Genomic DNA, 21,777 nt, shown 5'->3' with positions numbered 1-21,777 from the left:
TTGGCAGTCATTTTTTAAAACGAGTCAATTTTCTCTCGATAAAAAAAAAATTCATATCATACCACTTCGTAAATGCAAATAATATCTATCTACCGGGTTACACTTAGACAATTTCACAAAACAAAGATATATTTATTGTAAATATGGTTTGCATAAAAAAAATTATATACATCAATTATCTAACAATGTATTTTTTTTTTTTAATATTTATATTTCCAGTACTCTGTCAAGATAGACAATTTGTGTCTCACACATGCACGTCAAGTTTTTACATTTATGAGTATGGCTATTTGATGGCACGAGAGTCATCATTAGTTACGCCGTTGGCCGATGCATAACAGATTCGTAGTCGGAAATACATAGTCCGGTTGCCGTAGGAAGGTGACGAGGACGTGGAAGAAGGGATAACAGTGCCGGCTAACGAATCGTATATTAAGTTTTACTCATTTGGCATAGATGAAGTTTAATCTACGTATTTAATTTGTATATATTAATTAATTTATTAATAATAAGAGAGAGAATACAGATTTTACTTTCTGAAGATTACAAAGACATTACTTTTTGTACATGTATATATTAACAATGGTAGTTTGCTGTCATAAAAGAAATAGAAACAAAAGTAGCAACAAAATTTTGCGAAAGATTATAGTCATATTCGTAAACAATGCGATAATGCGAATCGATTTCCAAAACGATGCAATCAAGTGCGTTTACGTAAGTGTAAGAAATTATATCATACATTTCTTTTTTTTTCTCTTTTTTATATTGTTTTTGTTTTTGTTCCTCAAACTTTCTCATCGCGGAATCAAATAATTAGTTTATGTGGCAAATCGAAATTTAGCTCCCCGCCATCTTGGGTGTTACTTGCGCCGACACTGGTCCGAGTCCGCTTCTGGAGAACCGCTTGATCGCGATTCGCGGCTTTCTCCCGCGATCCGACCAGTCTCGGTGCAACCGTCTTTCTGACTCCCAGGTGAACATGTCCTCGAGAGTGCGCATCTACGTCCACCGCCTCAGCGAGATGACACGATATCGCAAATTTGGATTATGCCGTTGAGGAAATCGAATTGTGCTCGCAAGTGCTCGCAACGGAATTGCTTGTTTCGAATGAAGGGAGTTTTTTTTTTTTTCGTGCTTGTGATACTGTGCGAATTCCGAAGAGGAGAGAGAATGACGAAGTTCTGATCGGAAGAGCGATCGAGATACGAATTTCTAGTCGCACTTTCTTCAAAATTTTGTTCAATCTCTCGTGTCTCTAACACTGGAGAGGCAACAAACTACAAGCAAATACAATTGGGTACGAAAACTACAACAAATGTTGCGTTGTTCGACTGTTTTTTTACAATGTAAAAAGAACTCCGTGTGCAAATGTAAAAAGAAAACTTTTGAAGGCGAAACTCAGCGAACTTTTTTGATCTCTTTCGAAATCGTCCAGATTGCCAACGTAGATCTCGCGAGATTCCCATCATATATTGCGGAGAAAACGTTGCAAAGCAAATTGCAAATCGCGAACAAAAATTCGTTCGCATTCGAGCGTAATAATAAAACTCAACTTTTGTACACAAAGAGATATTTTCTTTAATTTTTTAGATCTATATCACACGAGATCGAGTGATGCAACGCGCGCACGCGGGGAGCATTGAGATCTTCTCCAGGCGTTGAAGTCTCCGTACTCGCAGTTAAATTTCGCACCGAAGTTAGAATTGTGCCGCAAAACTTTCACGTTCGAGTTTGTTTTTTTTTACTTTCTTGTTGTTAACAATTCAATAATTATAATCAATTTCGCCGTGGAACTTCGACAGAACTCTCTTTCTTTGAAAAAAAAATTGTGTGTGTGTGTGTGTTCTGAAAATCTTGGTTCGATGCGCGATACTTGTGAAATCGCGTTCTTTGTGCAACATCCGTTCGGAGTGTTGTAAAAAAAAAAAAACAGCAGTGATGTGACTTTGTGCTTTTCGCGGTGAATGTTGTAGAAAGCAAAGTTGTCCGACACAATTTCGATTCACGGATTAAGGATTTACTTTCGCAAACAACAACGCGTTCTGGACAAGCGTATATGGCCGGTAAGTGCGTTTTCCATTTGGTATTTCATCTAATATTTATTTATATTATATATATATATAAATGGTGCGGTATAAAAATGGCGCGAGCGTCGAACATGTGTATAAGAATTAAAATATTATCGGTGTCGATTTTACACGAGTTGAAGAAGTTGAGTCAAAGAAGTAATAAGAAAGAAACACAGAGACAGATTTTTGCTTGAATTTATCTGAAATGTACTTATTAAGCGTCGTCGTCTTTTATATCTTCTCTCGCAACTTACAACGTAAAGTATCTTTTAACATTCAAATTTGCGTTATACACACACGAACATTTCGAATAAACCATAAACCCGGGGATTTTGTATATTTGTCGTTTTTAATGACCTGCGAGACCGGCCGGTCCCGATCTCGCTCGCGCTCATCTCACATTTCGCGCGGCTCAGTAGTTTCTCGCGGCGCGCGATTTCTGAAATTTGTAACGTCTATAACTGTGATAATAGTAGCCGGTCGGTTCCAGATCATTTGCACAGACAGAATTTTGTTAGCGGCGCGCGAATTATATAGCTTGTTGAAGCGCTCTCTGTACATCCCATGTACACATAAAGGTTTTACTGGAAGGCATAAATACCGGTTTCGCGCGAGTTAGCCTGGGCGCAAGTATTCGCTCGCTTGTGCGCGCACGTGGTTGTTACAATACATGTGTACGTTCACACGTGGTGGCGCCGTGTGGTGTGGATATTATATTCCGCGAATATACCAAACGACGCGGCTACGCGCTCGCGCGCGAAACTCTCTCTTATGCAATCGCACGTGTACGTTTGAATTCAAAAAAAAAGTGACGCTAGTACGCGGTCGGACGCGACTAATAACAGCGTCGCAGCGTCTAGTTCTCTTGGACACTTTCTACTTTCTCCCTAAAACAAACACTTTATTAACGAGCGCGCGCGCGCGCGAACCGGAGAAAGTCTGTAACGCGACGGACATCGACTCCGCGAGGAATTTGCGATAAATTTGTTATATTTGTAACAAATTCTATATATATATATTTTTTTTTACACAAAAATGTGGGTAACATCGTCTGAATTGTATCAGATTGTTATTTATCTCGGAAATTAAATAAGAAGAGGCGCAGTTTGATCGAAAACACACAGGTTGTCGATCGCAATCGGTTCGCGTGCAATCTGTGTCCCTCTGAAATTTACAACAAGCCGCAGAACGGTTTCGCAGTTATGGACAATCGCGTTTTTCTATCGGGTTTTTTATAAGATTCTCGCGAGAGAGAGAATGAACGAATAAAGCAATAAAATTATGTCGTCTCGATTCTTCGAACCTGAGTTTTAGTAACGTATTTTAAATTCTAGGTTCTAGAATGCGTATCCTTATATGTATCTCATCCTCATTATACACCTCATCGAACAAGAAATTATTCCACTTTTTATGGATTCTCTCTCTCTCTCTCTCTTCCCAAAGCGCAAGGCTTCTTCATTGAGACGTTAACCTCTTAATTTTCGTCTCATTTGTTATGCCTGAGTGTGTTCTGAATTCTAAATAATCTCCCGTTTAACACACTACCGGCTCTAAGTAAATCCAAATAAAGCTCTCAATTTCTTGTGTGTTAAGTGGCCACGAGCCACTTAGTGCAACGAAAGTGTCCAGGTGCGGCGATTGCGGGATATAATTTGTGCATTTAATCTTCGAATGAAATGGGATCTCTTTCTCTCTCTCTCTCTCTCTTTCTCTCCTCACAGGTTCTCGATAAAAGTCGTCTTCCCGGCGATGCCGGATAATGGTCGGAATGCGCAGGAATGTGTGGGACGGAGAGAACGGGCGCGGGGGGGGTTTGAGAGAAGTCAGAGCGCGCGGAGAGACGAGAGTAGATAATTGTCAGGTACTTTCCCGGGAGTAGCACGCACACGTGCGCCGTCGCGCTCTCAAGTTTCTCACACGAACATGAGATCAAATTGTCTTACAATCAAGCGCGAGAATCAACACTTTCCCATTAACCGAATAAGGATTGAGTAATTAAAAAGAGCAACAACAACAAAGTGGACGTTTTTTTTTTTTTTTTATATTAAAAATCCACGTTGGTCTCGCGAATCTTTTCGTGTCTCGCTTTGTGTGTCGTTTATTATGAAAACAAAACAATAGACAACAATAACGTAATATCACACATGAAACGTGAATATAATTAGAAGTTAAATATTTTTTACGTGGCGCGCAATATGTCAAGTACGCGGAGTCACTAAAAATCGACGACGCGAGCCAACGTAAAATAATCAGCATTGCGATGACAACTCGAGTGTGTGTTGTTGAGAATCTTCTCGCATATTTGCCAAGTTCGTGACACTCAAAAACAAAGGTTGGCAGCCTGTTTCTGGGCGTGGTTGGCCGTTATAGAACGTATATAGCGTAATATATCCTCGAACGAGAGATGTGTACGTGTATGTACAAGAGATATTCGTCGTTCCTTGATTCGAAACCCGAACTGCGCTGGATTTCGACTTTATTGCGATAAGTCATATACAATATATATGTATCGAAACGCGCATCGGGACGAGAGATAAAACATTTCCGGAGAACGTAGCGGAGAGAAGAAACGTGCGTTTGCGGCTGGCCACCGTCAGGCATGCGACTTGTTATGCTAAGCTTCAAGGATTTAAGACTCGCGTGGAAGGATGCATCGGTGGAATGCTCACGGCGATTCTAGTTGCACAACCATTAGGGCATTGCCCGAAGTGGACCGGAACGCACCGCAACGCGCCATTTCGATTTATATATGCATATAAAAAAAAAAACAAAAAAAAAAATAAAGAAAATAATACGTTCCGCTTAATAAAACTCAGAGTTCGAGATTATAGTTACGACACGCATTTTGGTTTGCTCTTTTATTCGTTTATTCTCTCTCGCGCGCGAGAATCTTAAAAACCCGATGGGGAAAAAAACGTAACTATCCGTAACTGCAGAAAACGTTTCTGCGGATCGCGTGACTTGTTGTAGAAAAACGGTTGTAAATTTCGCGCGGATAAATTGCGCGCGGATCGCGAACTGATTGCGATCGATAACCCGTTTCCGATTTGAATTGCGCTAAAACAGCGGGGAGCGCGCTGAAAAAAAGAATCCTCGCGAGCGGGGACGAACGGTCGGAGAGCGTCGCGATACGCTTTTGAGAAATGAATCGCGGTGATTAATACGACCTCGCGAAAAGATTACGTTTGTATAATGCAAACGTTTATGATGATAGACGTAAAGATATCTTCAGACAAATGCGCGCATGTATTATTAATAAATATGCTTATAAATTTTATCTAATATTGATTATATATACGTGCGCACCACTTTTTTTCTCGTTATACATTCGTGTTGTTTTTTTTCCCTCCGTTTCCTTTCACCAAGATGGTGACAGCTGTTGGATTAATGACCGATGAAAGAAATGGCAATTTTCGAAGTTTCCTCTTCGTTTTTCCGATCGTACAACGCGCCATTTTCAGTTTATAACGCGGGATAATAATTAACGCCGACCTTGAATATTATTGGCGTGGTATTAAGTCGTTACGTCGAATTGGCGGTAAAAACACGATTGAAAACGCTTATGATAGCAATTTCGTTGAGCTGCCCCGATCGTCGCGACACGATCACACACTTTTGTTTCTCTCGAGAATCCATCCAATTTTTTTCGGCAAAAAAGAAAAATACAACTTCCGTTGTGCGTTTCGCAATTAATTCAATTTTCAATTGTTGTGCGAGTTCGCGCGCGCGCACACACAAAGACGCGAACGTCCGTCTCTCGGACGATTGTTTTACTTCGTGATTATTAAAATCAGAGTATATAGCTTTTCTCGCGTTATATCTTCTTCTCTTCGGCTGAATAAAAAAAAAAAAAAGATATTACGCGCGGCGTATAATCGACCCTGCTTATTATGATGTGATCGTGACGTGATCACATCGCGGCAGGAAACACCGTGATCCATCTCGAGATGCGCCATTATCGACGTCGTAGACAAAATAAGTACGACATAAAATTGCTCTTCCTCCCTTAAATATAGACCTGTGTAAATATAAAAAAGACCTTGTCTCTATAAAAACAAAAAAAAAAAAAAAGTCTGTAAACTGTAAATATAAAAAAGACCTTGTCATCTACCTTGTGATCTTTTAATACTTCGTACAGAGAAAGTAACGGGGGTTTAAAATATAAACTCCCCGTTCGGGGTCTCTGTTCTCAAATTATCTAAGTTGACGGACACCGATCTGATTCCCGCGAACAATGGAATTTGTTTCTTTTTTGAAAATATTGTAGCGCGGAAATTTCGTAAAATTCGTTTTCGACGAACTCGAGGCGCGGGAATATAGTTTTTTTTTTTTTTTACACTCGTTACCTCAACGGTTGTCACGCCCAATGGCATTTGAGCGGTTAACGGAGCGCAATTCCGTCGTCTCACACATGCCCGATGTTCGAATTCGGTGCCCCGGCGCGTGACGATACTGCGCCATACGTTGGATATAAATAAATAATGTAATTACTAATAATAGGACGTGCGCGTTCGCAGTTCGTCGAAATCGACCGATCACTTCCGTTCGTTTAATCGACCGATTAAATTAACCGAGGGAGTCGACGAAAAACCGGCCTTTATCAACTCTTCCCGATGCGAATATAAACGTTCACGAGAACACAAAACAAACACACATCACGTAGGTAACGCGACTAAAACGAAATTCCAGGTCAGAGAGAAATTATATCGATAGACTTTGTTCGAGTCACAATCGCGTTAATTAATCGCGCGCGTCTATCTGGTCGGAAACTTTCACGAAGTCGTAAAAAATCACTCGTTGCTTTCCTCGCGGCCGACGTTACTTATTTCTGGCGTCGTTATACGACTGGGCAAAAAGAAATAATCGCCCCACGAGCGAGATTAATGTTTCAAAACGGACGACGATGCCTCCTCGGAGCCTTCTCACTCCGCGGCGGAGAGTTGTAATAGTCTACCTCATTAGCAGACGCACTTCGGATCCTAGATCATATACCGCCACAACGGGCACCGGGGATAATTTACCGTTCGCACGTTACACGAATTAATATAAGAATCTCGGGGGGGCAGAATAAATATCAAGTTGTGCGAGAAAAAAAAAAAATCACACACACACGCGAGCTTCAATTATCCGACGTAAATGTTTTAACTCGCTTCGTATTGTTGTTTTAGCGAATAAAACAAAAGTGGTCAAAAAAAAAAAAGAAATAGTTTATTTAAATCGTAAGATAATATGAATATGTGAATTTGTGCGAAAAGCGACAGGGTACATGACGATTTCGAGAAGCTCGTATCGCATGCAGCTAAGTATCAACCTGTCGTGTCTAAAGGTGATATTGTTTTTGTTGCAGATGCGCGACTGGAATGGCAGAAAAGTTGCGCGAGGCGGCTGCTTGTGGCGACGTTGCTCGACTCACACGTCTGCTTGATGCGAACGTTAAACCGTTACCCGACGAGGTACAATATATATATATATATATATATCCAACCCTTTGAATCTCTAAAGAACAAACACGCGAAGAAGGGAAACAATCGGCGCACCCGTAAACAAAAATGAATTTTAAAAATGTACAATTAGTTTACGCCGCAAAACATATTACGTTTCGAAACGAAAAAATTTTTCTTTCGTTAACATTCCGAAAACTAGTGAAATCTCGAGATAGAATAAGTCTTTCGGTAAAATAATTAATATGTAATTAAGAAAACGCGTGCACGCACGCGCACACGACTAACGCAAAGCGTTAAATTGAATTCCTTCCGTAATTACTTGTGCAATGTTAGCTCGGAGGGAAAACTCTATTAATAGCATTCGAGCACGACTCTGTGGCAGCAATATATTAATTTCATCTATTAATTAATTTATCCTCACGCGCGCGATTTCTTACATATATATATATATATATATGCATATATATGTGCGTGTTGTACACGTTGTTATCTCTCTTGCATACGTTAGATTAGCTTCAGAACGCGGATAGACGTTCGCGCGGCGCACAACATTTGTCCAACGTGTCGCGGAATGTACGAGCGGAATATGCAGACTCCGTCCGATTGATTGCTTGCGTGCACTTATTATGATCGCGCTTCTACTTTAATTATGTCGATTAGATTAATCGCTGATCGACGACTTTTATTACCCCGTCGGGGGGGGAAATTGATCAATTAATTGGTATATACTCCACGTCGCGCGGAAGATGCAATACATATAATTTCGAAATAAATTCTTATCCGGAATGGAATTGATTAGTCAATTAATTTTCACACTTTGTCGGACGTCTGTGCCTGGGAGAAGAAGATATCACTCTCTCGAATGTTTTCGGTTGCGCGCGACTTCTTAATTAGTTGAGTTTTATCTCGTGCGCGCGCGTTTATTGGCCGTGTGCGAGGATGTTCAAGATTCCTGTCATGTTTTAGAATGGCCGTGGGCCCCTGTTGCTGGCCGCGGCAGGTGGCCACGTGGAAGCGTGCGAGGCCTTGTTACTGCGGGGCGTCGATGTCAGTGCCACGGACGACGTGAGTATATAATATGCTGTCTAAATATTATACGTTATATTAAAGTATTTACACATTCCACGAGCGCAAAGACTTAGACTCGGTCCCGAACAGACAACGCGGATTGTCAATGGTGAAAATTTTTGTTATCACATAAAAATATATCCGCGAGTTCTATAATCAATTTTCTTTCTTCCCCAAGAAAAATACCCAAACCAGCGAGTTATTACGCTCTTTATTTATTGTTGATGTTGCGAGGCAAACAGATATCTTCAATCTCTTCGTGTATGCGATTTCCGGTCATAGGTCAACTAGAAATGCGTCTCTTCTCACTTCGTTCCGCCTGTTCTATCATTCCTCTTTCTTCTTCCTTCTCTTTTTATATATATATATATATATATATATATATACCGTATACTCTCTGTCTCTCTCTCTCTCTTTCTTTCTTTCTCTCGCACGTGTGCATAGTCCGGCTAAGACGGATAATTTCACTTCTCGATGATAGAAAATGCCCGGCGAGCGGCGATCTTTTCGAGAAGAAGATTGTGGGAGGAGAAAGAGAGGATAATATAGAGAGAGAATTAATCGATGTCGAAGTCACGCGCGCGCGCACAAGTCGACGCCGTAGATACATGCGGTCGTGCGCTTAATGTGTCTCGCAAATAAAAATTAGATAATGAACATGTACGTGCGTTCACCTCCGGAACTATAGACCACGATATTTTTTCCGAGCTATGTTGCAAGTACCGCATTTTTTTTTTGTTTTTGTTTTTGTTTTTTTCTATTAGGAAAACTCTCAAATTTGTCGCATCAAAATTCTTTCAATTTTGAAAACTTACTTTATAGTTTTTTAATATATATGACTTGTGTATAATCCTTTTTTTTCAAGTACATTTTATTTGATGAGAGAGTAATTTTGTTTGTATCAATTGGTCACTTCTTGAAATTTTCAATTTGCTGTAACAATCTTTTTTTTTCAAATGCATATTTCTCACGTACGCATTACGCAGTTTATTTTTTTTCACATAAAGGTTTCAATAATTCGCGACAACTCGTATACTTGCGCGAGAAGAAAAAAAAAAAAATATGTCGACCGTGACAGGATTCGAACCTGCAATCTTCGGATCCGAAGTCCGACGCCTTATCCGTTAGGCCACACGGTCTATTAGGGGTAGCTACCCTACATATACGTGTGAAGACCCATTATTGATTTTCGTACTTGTGAAAAATCTTTTTACACATCTATGTTTAATTATTTTTTCACTCACCCTCTTTCTCTTTATTTCTTTTCTAATATCATGAGGATATGTATAAAAATATTATTTCACATTTGTTATATCCATCGTGTCGTGTATATTTAAGCATCGATGATTGCGCATAGTAATATATTTTCTCCGTTTAGAGAGAGAGAAAGATTTGTCATTAATCCAAATCTCTGCACATTTCAATAAATCGCTTTTACGGAGTTGCCCGCTGACACCGTTCGATCGTTACAGTCGAATCGAAAGCGCAGGAAAACGGGCAGAACTCCTGTTGCGCACATACTTTATATATTACACGTGTGTGTAAGCGTCGGTTGAAATAAAACGAACGTTATTCCCGATGTACGATACGACGTGGCCAGGGAATCGCATGCCGACGTAGAATCCCACTATTGTCCCGCGGGCAATTAGCATGCCTGGTCCGACTCTCTTCTTCATGGAAGGGGTGAATACATTAAAACGCTCCTCGCAGCAACATCCCGCGGGCCGGATACTCGGCAAACGCACGCGTGGGAGAGAGCGCGTATTCCTGCAAATGTGTTGTTGCGTACGAGACCGCATAGTGCGCTCGCACAAGCAATATGATTGAGCATCTTGATGCTTGATCTATCATTATATCATGACCTTGAACGGGGTTTAGCGGTGTGCTCATGCTGCCACATTTGATATTGGTGTTAAATATATCGACACAACATTTGCATCTTGCGGTTTACGTTTTTTCTTCATACAATATAAAAAATATTTGCTTGTAGTTAGATGTTCGAGTATTTGATTCAAAATTTTAGTATTTTTTATATTTTATATTAAAAAGTAACTAATTACTTTAATTAATTAATTATTTTATAAGTATGCATAATATCTAAAAAATATTGTTTGTTTGGTAGTTAAATGTTCGAGTATATATTTGATTCAAGATTTCAGTATTTTTTATATTTTATATTAAAAATTAATTAATAACTTTAATTAATTATTTTATAAATATACATAATACTAAAAAAAACTTTAAAATCTTCAGAATATAAAAAATTAAAGATCTCGAATCAGCAAGATTTGCACAAATCTGCAAGTGTTACTTCACGATTGATGCAGTGTTGTTTTAATAAGTTTATTTTTTTATAAAAAAAAATAAAAAAGAATAAAAAAATAACAAAAATATAAATTAAAAAACTAACAAATAATAAATAAAAGAGAAAAAAAAAGAAAAAAAAATGTGTCAGAAGTGGGATTCGAACCCACGCCCTCAGAGAGGACCAGAAAGCCCAGCCAATACCCGCCTGTGACGGGTAAGGTTATGTTCCTTGAGTCTGGCGCCTTAGACCGCTCGGCCATCCTGACAACTGATGATCAGTGTCGAATTTAACAGTGATGAGCGACTGTGGATTTTCAAAGGTCGCTCGTTAGTTGTGTTTATTTATTTCAAGAACGCACATACATGTTTTTAACCAATACATGTGTCATATCAGGCGTTATTATTACTTTTAATTTTTTTTTTTTTTTATAGTTCTTGTTATATTTTATTTACTTTATCTTCTCGCAAACTAATAAAAAAAAAAGATCGATCTACATAAAAGCTCATTTTCGATGAGTATCTTTCCAATTGATTTTTTTTCTTTCCTGCATATTTGAAAATTTCTATGCTAGATCATTTGTTATTTTTACACTCGCTCGAAAAGTCAAAGGTGGTGATATAAGAAATCGATGACTTCTCGTTAGAATTAGATTCCGTCTCGACGCTCAAATAGAAATGTCACCAATATATATACATGTATTGAAACACAGATTTCAATGTGATTAAATAATGTGATTATATATATATAAATTTTTGTCAATCAGTGACAATAAATAAGACAATTTCAATAGTCCATTGTCATTTTGCGAATCCAAATCTCATGATACATTTTTTATTTTAATATTACAAGTTTTCTTTTCGGAATGACTTTTACTTAAAATCAACAAATTTTCATTAAAAAATTGTTGGAAAATTTGTATACTTTTCAAACTACGCGATATTGTTAAAACGAAACGGCAGAACGTATTCACGTTTATCCACGGAAGAAAGAAACAGGGAGAGAGAGAGATAAAATAAACTTGGAATATATATATATTACAATCGGGATTCGGGGCGTGATTTATTTTTAGCTTATCGGGAATCATTAGATACGAGAAGTGTTTTTGAAGTTTCTAACGAGACACCCTGTATGCCGGACAACGTCGTGCGTGAGCACGCATAGGGTTAGATGTGTGCGGCAATTCTGTCGCGCGAGTGGCACGGCACGGTTCATCGACCAGCGACTGTTCGCCGCGCGAGTATGGGCGAGCAGTTGTAAGTCTCTCGGTCATCCTCTTTCGACCGTCCGCCTTTTCCTTTGTTGCGCTACACCGTATACCGTATATACTAGTTTCTGTGAACACCATCTGTGCGCGTTGTGCGCGCTTTGCGCACTGTGCGCGTCATGACCGTCGTGTGACGATTTGTTTTTTTTTAAACGTATCTTCTGCAAACGCGCGCGCAAAATTTAACTTTATATTGTGCAAAATAAACTTCTCTCTCAGAAGCTCCCCGGTGTTCCTTACTTGATAGTTTTTGGACTTGTCCGATCTATCGTTGATCTCTTGTTACAATAACATCGAAAACAAGTTGGTCTATAAAAAAATGTAGCGATATATTTTTAAAAATATTATCTCATAAATTCTTCCTAAAAACTTAATTTTGTTTTTTAATGCTCATAGAAATTTCATTTTCTTCGAGTCACAACATCCCGGATTCAAAATTACTTTCAACGCAAATTAAATCCTGAATATTTCCTGGATTCATTTTCGCACTCTGTGATATGACAGAATAGAAATGTTAACGTTCGAAATACGTTTATAAAATAAAAAAAAAAAAAGCGGGGAAATGTGTGTTTTAGCGACGCGGCAAAAATTTCCCGATCCCGGAAGCTCGAAGATCGCTCGGCGGAGACGGTTCCCTTATCGAACACATGGGATTTATCTCGCGATCTATTTGCAACAACAACCGATCTATAGGTTTTCTGAGACACCTTGTAGTTCGGAACTGGACATCGGGCAACCTTCGATGAATACGTCTGCGTGTTTTCAGCATGGTAACTCGGCGCTACACGAGGCATCATGGCGCGGCTATAGCCGGACCGTGGCGGTTCTGGCGAAGGCCCTCGGGACCCAGCGGGCCCCACTGCATGCCAGGAATCTCGCCGGATTTGCACCGCTTCACCTTGCCTGTCAAAACGGCCATAATCAAAGCTGTCGAGAACTCCTCCTAGCCGGCAGCAATCCCGATCTTCAGAACAACGTGAGCGGAGAGATTTGTTTGATTTTTTTTTTTTTGTTTTTTTTTTTTCAACCATATTTTATCGCACTTATTATACGATGCGAAATAAACGATGGAAATAAATAGAAAGAGAGAGAGACAGAGATTTTTGCTACAATATCGCGCGAAAAAAATCAAATTGAAAAACTTTAAAAATAATATTATATACGTCGTAAAAAAAAAAAAAGAAAAGATAATGCGAAGGAAATTAATATGTTGCTAATTTTCCAATTTGAACACATCAATTATTCGATAAATTGGATATTTTCCTGAAAAATTTTCACACATGACAACTTTTTATATAACAATTGTGTTTGATCGCGTTCGTTTTTTTTTTTTAGTACGGGGACACGCCGCTTCACACTTCCGCGCGTTACGGCCACGCCGGCGTAACGCGCATTCTGATCTCGGCTCTGTGCAGAGTTTCCGAACAGAACAAAGTAAGTTGATAATATAAACACAACTATATGCGCGTAAAATTATTATTCATTCGATTAAGTCGAGAGTAAAACGTCAGACTTACGGACTCGTTTATCGATCTCAGAACGGCGATACCGCATTGCACATAGCCGCGGCGATGGGCCGACGGAAGTTAACGCGAATCCTTCTGGAGGCTGGTTGCGATCGAAGTTTGCGGAACAAACAGGGCGAAACGGCGAAGGACATCGCTCGACGTAAGAATCACACCGAAATCCTGGAGATCATCTCCAAGACTCGCGGTAAAAGCCGAACGCGCAGCAAAAGCCGCGAAAAAGATTCGGTGGACGGTAAAATTGAAGACGACAAGGATCGTTAGTGTCACCCATCACATTGTTTTTGACAAGAATTGAAATCAAAATCCGATCGCACAAATAACTTTTTCTTTTTTTTTTGTTTTCTTTTAGATAAGGCGGTAAAGTCAAACAAGAAGCGAGAAAAGACCGGAAGCGGCACGAGCGGCGGCGGCGGAAGCTCGAAAAAGGATCGAAAGAAACACAAGTCCTACAGCAAGCAGCATAAGGTCCGTTTTGAAAAAGCTATCATGGGCCGACAGTGGTCGCCTTACGGCTGCCACTATTATCCGGATCCGGAAGCGTTTCCGCAACCACGTCTCGACTCTCTGCCGGCTGACCCTTTGGGGCGGGGCGAGCAGTACTACTTGGATCTGGCGGGCAACATCAGAAAGGGCCCGGTCGGTGTCGGTTACACGTGCTATTGCGCGCCGTTCTTCCGACATATGGAAGCGAAACTGGAACGCGACAAAGCCGAGCTTAAGGCGCACATCGATCAGGCTCACGAGAAGCTGGATCTTAAGGTTGCCAATCTGGAGAGGAGAACCAGAGGACAGATCTCGGAACTGACCAGATGCGTTCAGGAGGAGCGATTCAGATGCGACGAGAGATACTCGCACGTGCAGCATCGTCTGCAGCGAGGCGGTAGAGGAAGGTACAGCGAGAGACCGATGAAGACCAATTACAATCAGTCGGAAATCGTGCTGCCCACCAGAACGAGATCGCTGGAGGATCTGCTGGACGATCGACCGCAGGATCGGAGTTTCGAGATTCCGGGTGAGACGTCAATTCACCGCGGGAGTCTGGACGATCTCGACATACCGGCCATACCTAGACTCAGCATATCCATGAAGGATTTACCTTCCGGATCCGCAGTGACCAGATCAGCGCTCAGGGTACTGGACATCCCGCCGAGACTTAACGAAACGTTCGACGGGGTAATTCGCCAGAGCGAAACCTCGCCCCTGAACATGGCGTCGACGGAATCACCTTCCGTTGAGGGAAGACGTCAGCAGAGGGTAAGCTTCAACTGCACAATTGTTTACAAAAATTCTGTTTAGTTTGGAATAAAATTTAATTAATTGTAAAATACCGCAAAATTAAAAAAATTTGTTTACCGCTTGTAGAGTTGCGCGCACGATAAAAACATTCCTACGGAAGATAAGACCCGAAGGAACAACAACGCGTTAAACAACGGGAACACGTTGGACTGGAGCGGCGGTCGTCGCAGCGTTCACGAGATAATCAAACGATTTCAACAAGTACCTGATATAAACAGCGGCTGGCGAAGACTCTGCGGGAAGAGCAAACCTGCCGCCAAGGACGAACACGTCAAGTGTTCGCAAAATCAAAGAGTTCCTTCTCAAGGTGAGGTATATCTTAAAAGCAACAAAATAATTTTGTTACTCAAAAACGTAACGAAATGGCAAAACGAAAAGAAGTAATTTTTTTTTTCTATCGACGCGTCATACGAGAGCTCAGATAAAGATACACTTCGAGATTTGATTACTGATTGAGAGTTCGAATAAACCATCCTAAATTGACGTAGGTAACGAAAGCGAGAGCAGCGAGGGGGAAGACGATGACGCCGAGCAACCGGAAGCGTACAAAGGAATGAACTACAGAAACGGCATTTCCGACGACGTGCATTACGACAGCATCGCGAGAATGCCATACAGATCGCGCAATCCCGTGTACAGTCCGACGCCGCCTCTGCACGACACTCACAACGATTCCGGATACAGCACTCGCATGTACGGGTCCAGCAAAGGCGCGTCGCCCTCATTGTCGGGTAATACAACAAAAGCACATAAGCGAAAAATATGAGAAGATAAAGAGTTACACAGTCTTTAAATTAAATAAACTATTGAATTTTATTTTTTAAGAAACAAGAAACTTTTAGTCGGAAAAGATGACTTTGAAATAATTGCAGTATCTCGTTACAAAATAAATGTTTTCGATTGAAACAAACCTAACGCAAATTAACAGCTCGATTTTTATATTGCAGGCCAGTTGGAGTGTGACGTAATTTTGCCATCCTCGACCGGGCCGTTTACGAACGGAGAGCAACTTGCCGCGTTGCTGGAACAACCGAGAGGACACGATCTGACGGTTTACGAACGAAACGGCGATAACGTTGTTATAAACATCGGTACGGCCAGTTTGGTTTAAACGTGTAATTTTTTTTTTTTTTTTGACGCCGCGTTGTGGTTTTTTTTTCTTTAACCACACACAAGAGTCACACCTTCAAATTATATTCAAGCGTACCGCATTATATATTGTATATAAAAATAAAATACGCGCCTCTCTCCGGGGAGGCTTCAGAAATGTTTTTGTGAAGCAAACAATTCGCTGTTGATATATTATATATTACGAAAGGTGTCATATCTCCGCGTTGCCATGTTTTTTTTTATATCGTATAAGAGCAAAACATATTGCGTGTGTGTGTGTAGCCACACACAAACAGTATTTATTATTCGTGTATGATATCGTGTGTATAAAAATTGTATGATATAAAAATATTATATAAAAATTATATAAAGAGATGGATGTTTGTGTAACTGACGATTGTCGAAACTCAATTAATTTTGACTGTCACAATCATTTCTGTCTTTTCTCAATTCATGTAAAAAAGTCGGATTTGTGAACTCTCATAAGTCATCAGTTACACTCACGTTTAATCACGAGTACATGTGATTACTTCAGTACGTGTATACGACAATATACAAAAAATAAAGAAATTCATTAAAACGTACCGGTGAGATGTTTTTTCTGTCCTTCAATTTTTTTACGCGTTACCTTCGTTTCTAAACAAGCGAGGTGCGTTACGTTCCACAAGTTTCCGGAAAGCGATTTCCTCTGCTTTTCGTTTAATCACCAGCGAGTGCGCGCGCGATGCCGATTAATTTGCCGATTCGTATCGCAAAAACTCGCGTTAATTTTGCGACGCGCGCGCGGCCGATATTCGCGCGCGAAAAACGCGACGGACATAAACATCGCGAGAAACGCGAAAGAACACTTGGAACGCGATTCCGCTTCGCGTCCGCCATGACCGCCCGCCAAAATGAACGCAATATCGAGGCGCGATATTGCGATTATCGAGGTGCGATATTGCGATTATCGAAGTGCGATATTGCGATTATCGAAGTGCGATATTGCGAATATCGAGGCGCGATATTGCGATTATCGAGAGAAAAATATATCGAATCGACGCGCAGCGACACCTGGCGCCGAACGGAATCAAATCGCCAAGTTGTAGTTCGCGTTCGCAACACCTGGACATCGCGGCGCTCGGAAACGCGCAAAAAAAAAAGACGCGCCCCGTAGTCGAGTCTCTTCGGGGCTCGGCGTCTGACGACGGGCAATTTTTCAAAAAAAAAAGGTGGCACTCTTGCGTGCCGTGGAGTCGGGTTTGAAAAAAAATGGCACGCTATTTCGTCGAGAGACAAAACGGTAGTGCGTTCCCCCGTCATCAAATTCATATTCGCGCTATGTGACGTTTGACTGATCATTTTTTTTTACGGCGCTAATTCGATTTGGTCACAAACGTCAAATTTTCTCCTCAAGAAGGTTAGTTCGTTTCTCAACGGATTACGCAACCGCTCCGATTTTTGAACGCGTACTCCCGTATCGGACAATTTTTTGGAAAAAAATGCGTGTGCGCTTAAATTGAAAACAAACACTTGTTTGTTTGCGACACGTGCGTGCGTATTTCGCGCTTAATCAACGTCAGTTTTTCGCGAATCAGTATCACGGTGCCGAGAGTAAGGTTAGCATCCTCGGCACCGAGCAGTGGCCTTCACACACACACACACACACACACACATGAACGCGCGCCTACGCGTGCACACACACGCGCGCGCACGCACACACACATGAATTTGATGCAGGTTCAGAGAACGTTGAACGAGACTACTTTCGTGTATGTACAAGTGCCGCGGAATTCGATAAAGTTTTTCGAAACAACGTTATTTAAGCGCATAAAAAAGTTTTCAGCGACAAGACAGACGGGATCGAAGAAACGGAGATGCTGAAGAAACCGCACGAGAAACGATGTCGCGCAACACGTTGAATCGAAAAATCGCCAGAAGGCGAAACATCTGTGACGCGGCGCAATGTTTATAACAATCGGTTTTGCAATGATTTACGCTGACATCGCGCGCAAAATGTCCCGGAACGTGCGATACTCGTGTTCAATCCCGCTGGTGTTTTAAACACAGACTCTCTCGGATCTTAAATGCCAGTGATCATGGCACAGAGAGAGAGCGAACAGTTTCCGTTACACAAATGTGTGTTTCAAGGAGATGTGAAATTGCTGAACTCCTTGATCAGGACGCGTGACATTGCCGAGAAAGACAAACAAGGTGCGCTGAGTTATTGTATATATATATATATATATTTGTGTTGCATGTGTCTTTCACTTACGTTTCGAATTAAAATGTAAACCAAAACACATTGCGTTATAGTTTGCCTACTTTGTCATAAGTTTTTCTCAAGATGACTCACTTGCCACACTCCCTATCTCTGTCTGATGTTTTAATCAAAATTGTTAAGATTCTTTAAAGATGAGCGCACAAATAATACATGAATATATTTGTTTGTTATTTTGTAGGCAATACGCCATTGCATTTAGCTGCAATGTTAGGAAGAAAAGGTACGAACATGTTTGTTTAAACAATGTCGCAAGTGGCAAAACTATAAAATACTATACAATTGTTAACTATGTATTTAACAAACTTTGTTATGTTGTAGAATGTGTCAAACTTTTGCTCGCACATAGTGCGCCTGTGAAAGTGAAGAATCTAGCTGGATGGAGTCCATTGGCTGAAGCAATCAGTTATGGAGATAGACAAACCAGTTTGTATAAAATAACAACGTAGATAGATTTGTCACAGACACGCAGTTTTTAACGATAGATGCAATTTTTGTAAATTTTTTGTTACAGTATCATCTTTAGTACGCAAATTAAAGCAACAAGCGAGAGAGCAGATGGAAGAGAGAAGACCAAATTTAGTTGCTGCTCTGCATCAAATGGGCGATTTTTATATGGAGTTGAAATGGGATTTTCAAAGCTGGGGTAAAGTTTCTCTCCAAATCTATCAACGCGCAAATTCTTTGCGTATCTTCTTATTTGTCAAATTCGAAACGAATGAAACAAATTTTATCTGATTCTTTCCAGTACCATTAGTTTCGAGAGTTTTGCCATCAGATATATGCAAGATCCACAAAAGTGGAGCGTCAATTAGAATGGACACAACTCTCGTAGACTTTAACGACATGCGATGGGAGAGGGGTGACATATCATTTATTTTTAATGGCGATCAAAAACCCAGTCATTCTTTAACTGTCCTCGACAATAAAGCCAAACTTTTCCAAAGAGTGAGATACGAGGTAAACAATTACTTAGTGTTTTAGCAAAAAATCCTGTGAATAAAAAAAAATGATAGAAAATAAAATGCCATTTTTTTTATATTAAAGCAAACTTTTTGTTACGTAATGTTTAAGGAAACGGAACTTGAGATCGAGGATGAAGTTGATATTCTTATGTCTAGTGATATTATGGCGGCGCAAATGTCTACCAAAGGTATTACATTTTCTAGAGCACAGACGGGATGGATTTTTAGAGAAGACAAACGGGTATGGGTATATAAAAACAATTGTATAAAAATGTTACTTTTGAACACAGAGCAATAATGTATTAAAGTTAATATTTTTTTATCAAGGAAATGGTAGGTGCTTTCCATGCTGATTGTTATCAAATCAACGGCATAACTCTGGAAAGCAGAAAACGTCGTGAACACTTGAGCGAAGAGGACCTTCAAAAGAACAAAGCCATTATGGAATCCCTTACCAAAGGTAGTTCCCAAGGATTCAAAAATGGCGAGGTGAGAGAAATTACAAAATTTTATAGATATGTTTTTTGAGTGAATAAAGAGATAAAAAATAAATTTTACGATCGTTCATCCACAGCCTCCTATGAGAAGAGCGTCGTTGAGTCCACCACCTGAATCGAATATAACATGGGAAGAGTACATTCTCGCACCGCCCGGTCAGTGCCCTCTTCTGGGGAGAAATCTTGTTTACAAAGAAAGTAGCAAATCCTTCAAAGCCACCGTGGCGATGAGCCCGGACTTTCCCCTGACCGTCGACATGTTACTCAATGTTTTGGAAGTGATCACGCCGTTCAAACATCTGAGCAAGTTACGTCAGTTCATACTCATGAAGTTACCCCCAGGATTTCCCGTTAAAATCGACATACCGATTTTGCCTACGGTCACTGCTAAAATAACTTTTCAAGAATTTGCCTTTCGGAGTGACATAGATCCGGAATTGTTTCAAGTGCCATCGGATTACTTCGAGGATCCAATGAGGTAAATCTCTGCTCTTGATCGACTAGATTGCGTATAAAAAATCCGTGCAACAAGTTCGGCGACAACAGACCAGTTTTAAGTTTCGATAATTCGAGTGCAATTGTTTATATTGTATGTGTGTATAAACAAGTTTTACATTTTGCGATGGAAATTGAATATCATCAAAAATTGTTGTGATTTCTTGACATCAATGTGGTTGCGACGAGAGTACACAAAATTTGTAAAAATCTTAAAAAATACAATAATATATTTCAGAGGTTACGGTGCGTACTTGACTATGATGATGGTTCTTCATACCGCATCGTGTGCTCGAGGATAAACTTCAGGATCAAAACGAAAAGAATATTTTGTTATTGAATTTACAAATTTCTATTGTTTTATCAAATGTTTTTTTTTTCAATTATAATAAATTATGATCTTTGTTTGATAATATGGTTTTTTTAATTTAATCAGTTATATATATATGTGTAAAAAACATATCTATTGGCATAAATTATATATCGCGGATTTTAACAATCGCGCTTAATACTGATGCATTTTTTTTCGTAACACGGACTTGTGATTTTCTAACAGACGCAAGTGTCTCATAGCATTTTACATCATCCGTACTTATCGCGCACGATGTTTCTTTACTAATAATCAGTAATCGCTTTGCAGATTTCCAGACTTATGACGCTTCGACATCCTAACTTTAATCGAGATCCAGCCTAGTTGGAGTATTTTTTCCTCTGCGCTATGGGACAATCCGGCTTTCGAGATTTGGGCCAGTTGGGAAAGCATCTACCTATATGTTGTTCATTGAATAATCTGTCATTGTAATTCAATCACACACACACATCTAATGGCGAATAGTGTCGAATATTTACGAGATGTTCACAGAGAGTAAAAGCACGGAAATGCAAATCGTGTGTACTAAACAAAAAAAAAAAAATTGATATATCGGTATGTAATTACTATTTAATATTCAAACTCGATTATATACACTTGTTCGTTTGATTTACAAAAGAAACTAAATGTTTCTATGAACAGTGATGTGACAGTTAAAAATTGCGACGGCTTTTCTTAGATTTTGATATTGTACTCTTCAAAAAGTACATATTGCGACAAACGATGTACAATTTACGTAATTTAATTTAATTTTTTTTTTTTTTTTCAAAATATCGCTATTGCACAATTTTTTTTAAAGTAGTGGTCTTCAAAATTCTCTCTCTAATGATTTTTTTCACATCATTTTCTTTAAACTTTTCTTGTCTCCTGTCTCCACAGTCTCATATCATATTATATCAGAAATACAAAAACTTTTATACGTATATACATACAAGTTTACTTCTGCAATATTATATATACATATATATATATACGTAAATGTGTTTCGTTATTTGTATGAGGTTTTTTTCAAAGTGATATAATTCCATGTGCCTAAGGGCGATAATGGGCCCTTGAGCGGAATGTAATTAACTAATGAGTAGTATGTATATATATATATATA

At 39.7% G+C, this 21,777-nt stretch overlaps 2 protein-coding genes and 2 non-coding genes across 8 annotated transcripts; 2 read left to right on the top strand and 2 right to left on the bottom strand.

The window, feature by feature from the left end:
• Positions 1-957: 957 nt before the first annotated feature.
• LOC109858203 (ankyrin repeat domain-containing protein 6) lies at positions 958-16,662 on the top strand. Of its 3 annotated transcripts, none has more exons than XM_020435246.1 (11): positions 958-1,297; positions 1,974-2,063; positions 7,417-7,522; positions 8,480-8,578; positions 12,920-13,129; positions 13,489-13,587; positions 13,692-13,938; positions 14,032-14,936; positions 15,045-15,285; positions 15,467-15,709; positions 15,926-16,662. In XM_020435246.1, exons 3-11 carry the CDS (start codon positions 7,430-7,432, stop codon positions 16,087-16,089), a joined length of 2,301 nt encoding a protein of 766 aa, XP_020290835.1. In that variant the 5' UTR covers positions 958-1,297; positions 1,974-2,063; positions 7,417-7,429; the 3' UTR covers positions 16,090-16,662. The 3 variants fall into 3 exon arrangements, with proteins under 3 accessions (XP_020290835.1, XP_020290834.1, XP_020290833.1); XM_020435245.1 differs by having other exon boundaries at positions 1,591-2,063; XM_020435244.1 differs by lacking the exons at positions 958-1,297; positions 1,974-2,063; positions 7,417-7,522; positions 8,480-8,578 and having other exon boundaries at positions 12,136-13,129.
• Trnar-ucg lies at positions 9,648-9,720 on the bottom strand. The gene has a single exon. It is a non-coding gene; the product is annotated as a tRNA-Arg (tRNA).
• Positions 11,031-11,154, bottom strand: Trnal-caa. The gene is made up of 2 exons: positions 11,117-11,154; positions 11,031-11,075 (listed from the first exon to the last, which is right to left on the bottom strand). It is a non-coding gene; the product is annotated as a tRNA-Leu (tRNA).
• A 620-nt stretch (positions 16,663-17,282) lies between the features above and the next one.
• Positions 17,283-21,568, top strand: LOC109858197 (ankyrin repeat domain-containing protein 13C). 3 transcript variants are annotated; one of them, XM_020435234.1, is made up of 10 exons: positions 17,283-17,487; positions 17,907-18,281; positions 18,530-18,571; positions 18,670-18,774; positions 18,863-18,994; positions 19,097-19,308; positions 19,423-19,554; positions 19,641-19,802; positions 19,888-20,288; positions 20,544-20,616. In XM_020435234.1, the coding sequence occupies exons 2-10, from the start codon at positions 18,155-18,157 to the stop codon at positions 20,605-20,607; spliced, it is 1,377 nt and encodes a 458-aa protein (XP_020290823.1). In that variant the 5' UTR covers positions 17,283-17,487; positions 17,907-18,154; the 3' UTR covers positions 20,608-20,616. The 3 variants fall into 3 exon arrangements, with proteins under 3 accessions (XP_020290823.1, XP_020290822.1, XP_020290824.1); XM_020435233.1 differs by having other exon boundaries at positions 17,283-17,839; XM_020435235.1 differs by lacking the exon at positions 20,544-20,616 and adding an exon at positions 20,946-21,568 and having other exon boundaries at positions 17,283-18,281.
• Positions 21,569-21,777: the final 209 nt, after the last annotated feature.

Source organism: Pseudomyrmex gracilis, unplaced genomic scaffold (genome assembly GCF_002006095.1).
Source record: "Pseudomyrmex gracilis isolate BER0280 unplaced genomic scaffold, ASM200609v1 scaffold_192, whole genome shotgun sequence".
In the NCBI taxonomy this organism is placed as follows: Eukaryota; Metazoa; Arthropoda; class Insecta; order Hymenoptera; family Formicidae; genus Pseudomyrmex; species Pseudomyrmex gracilis.
This window is presented reverse-complemented; position numbering and strand designations above follow the sequence as displayed.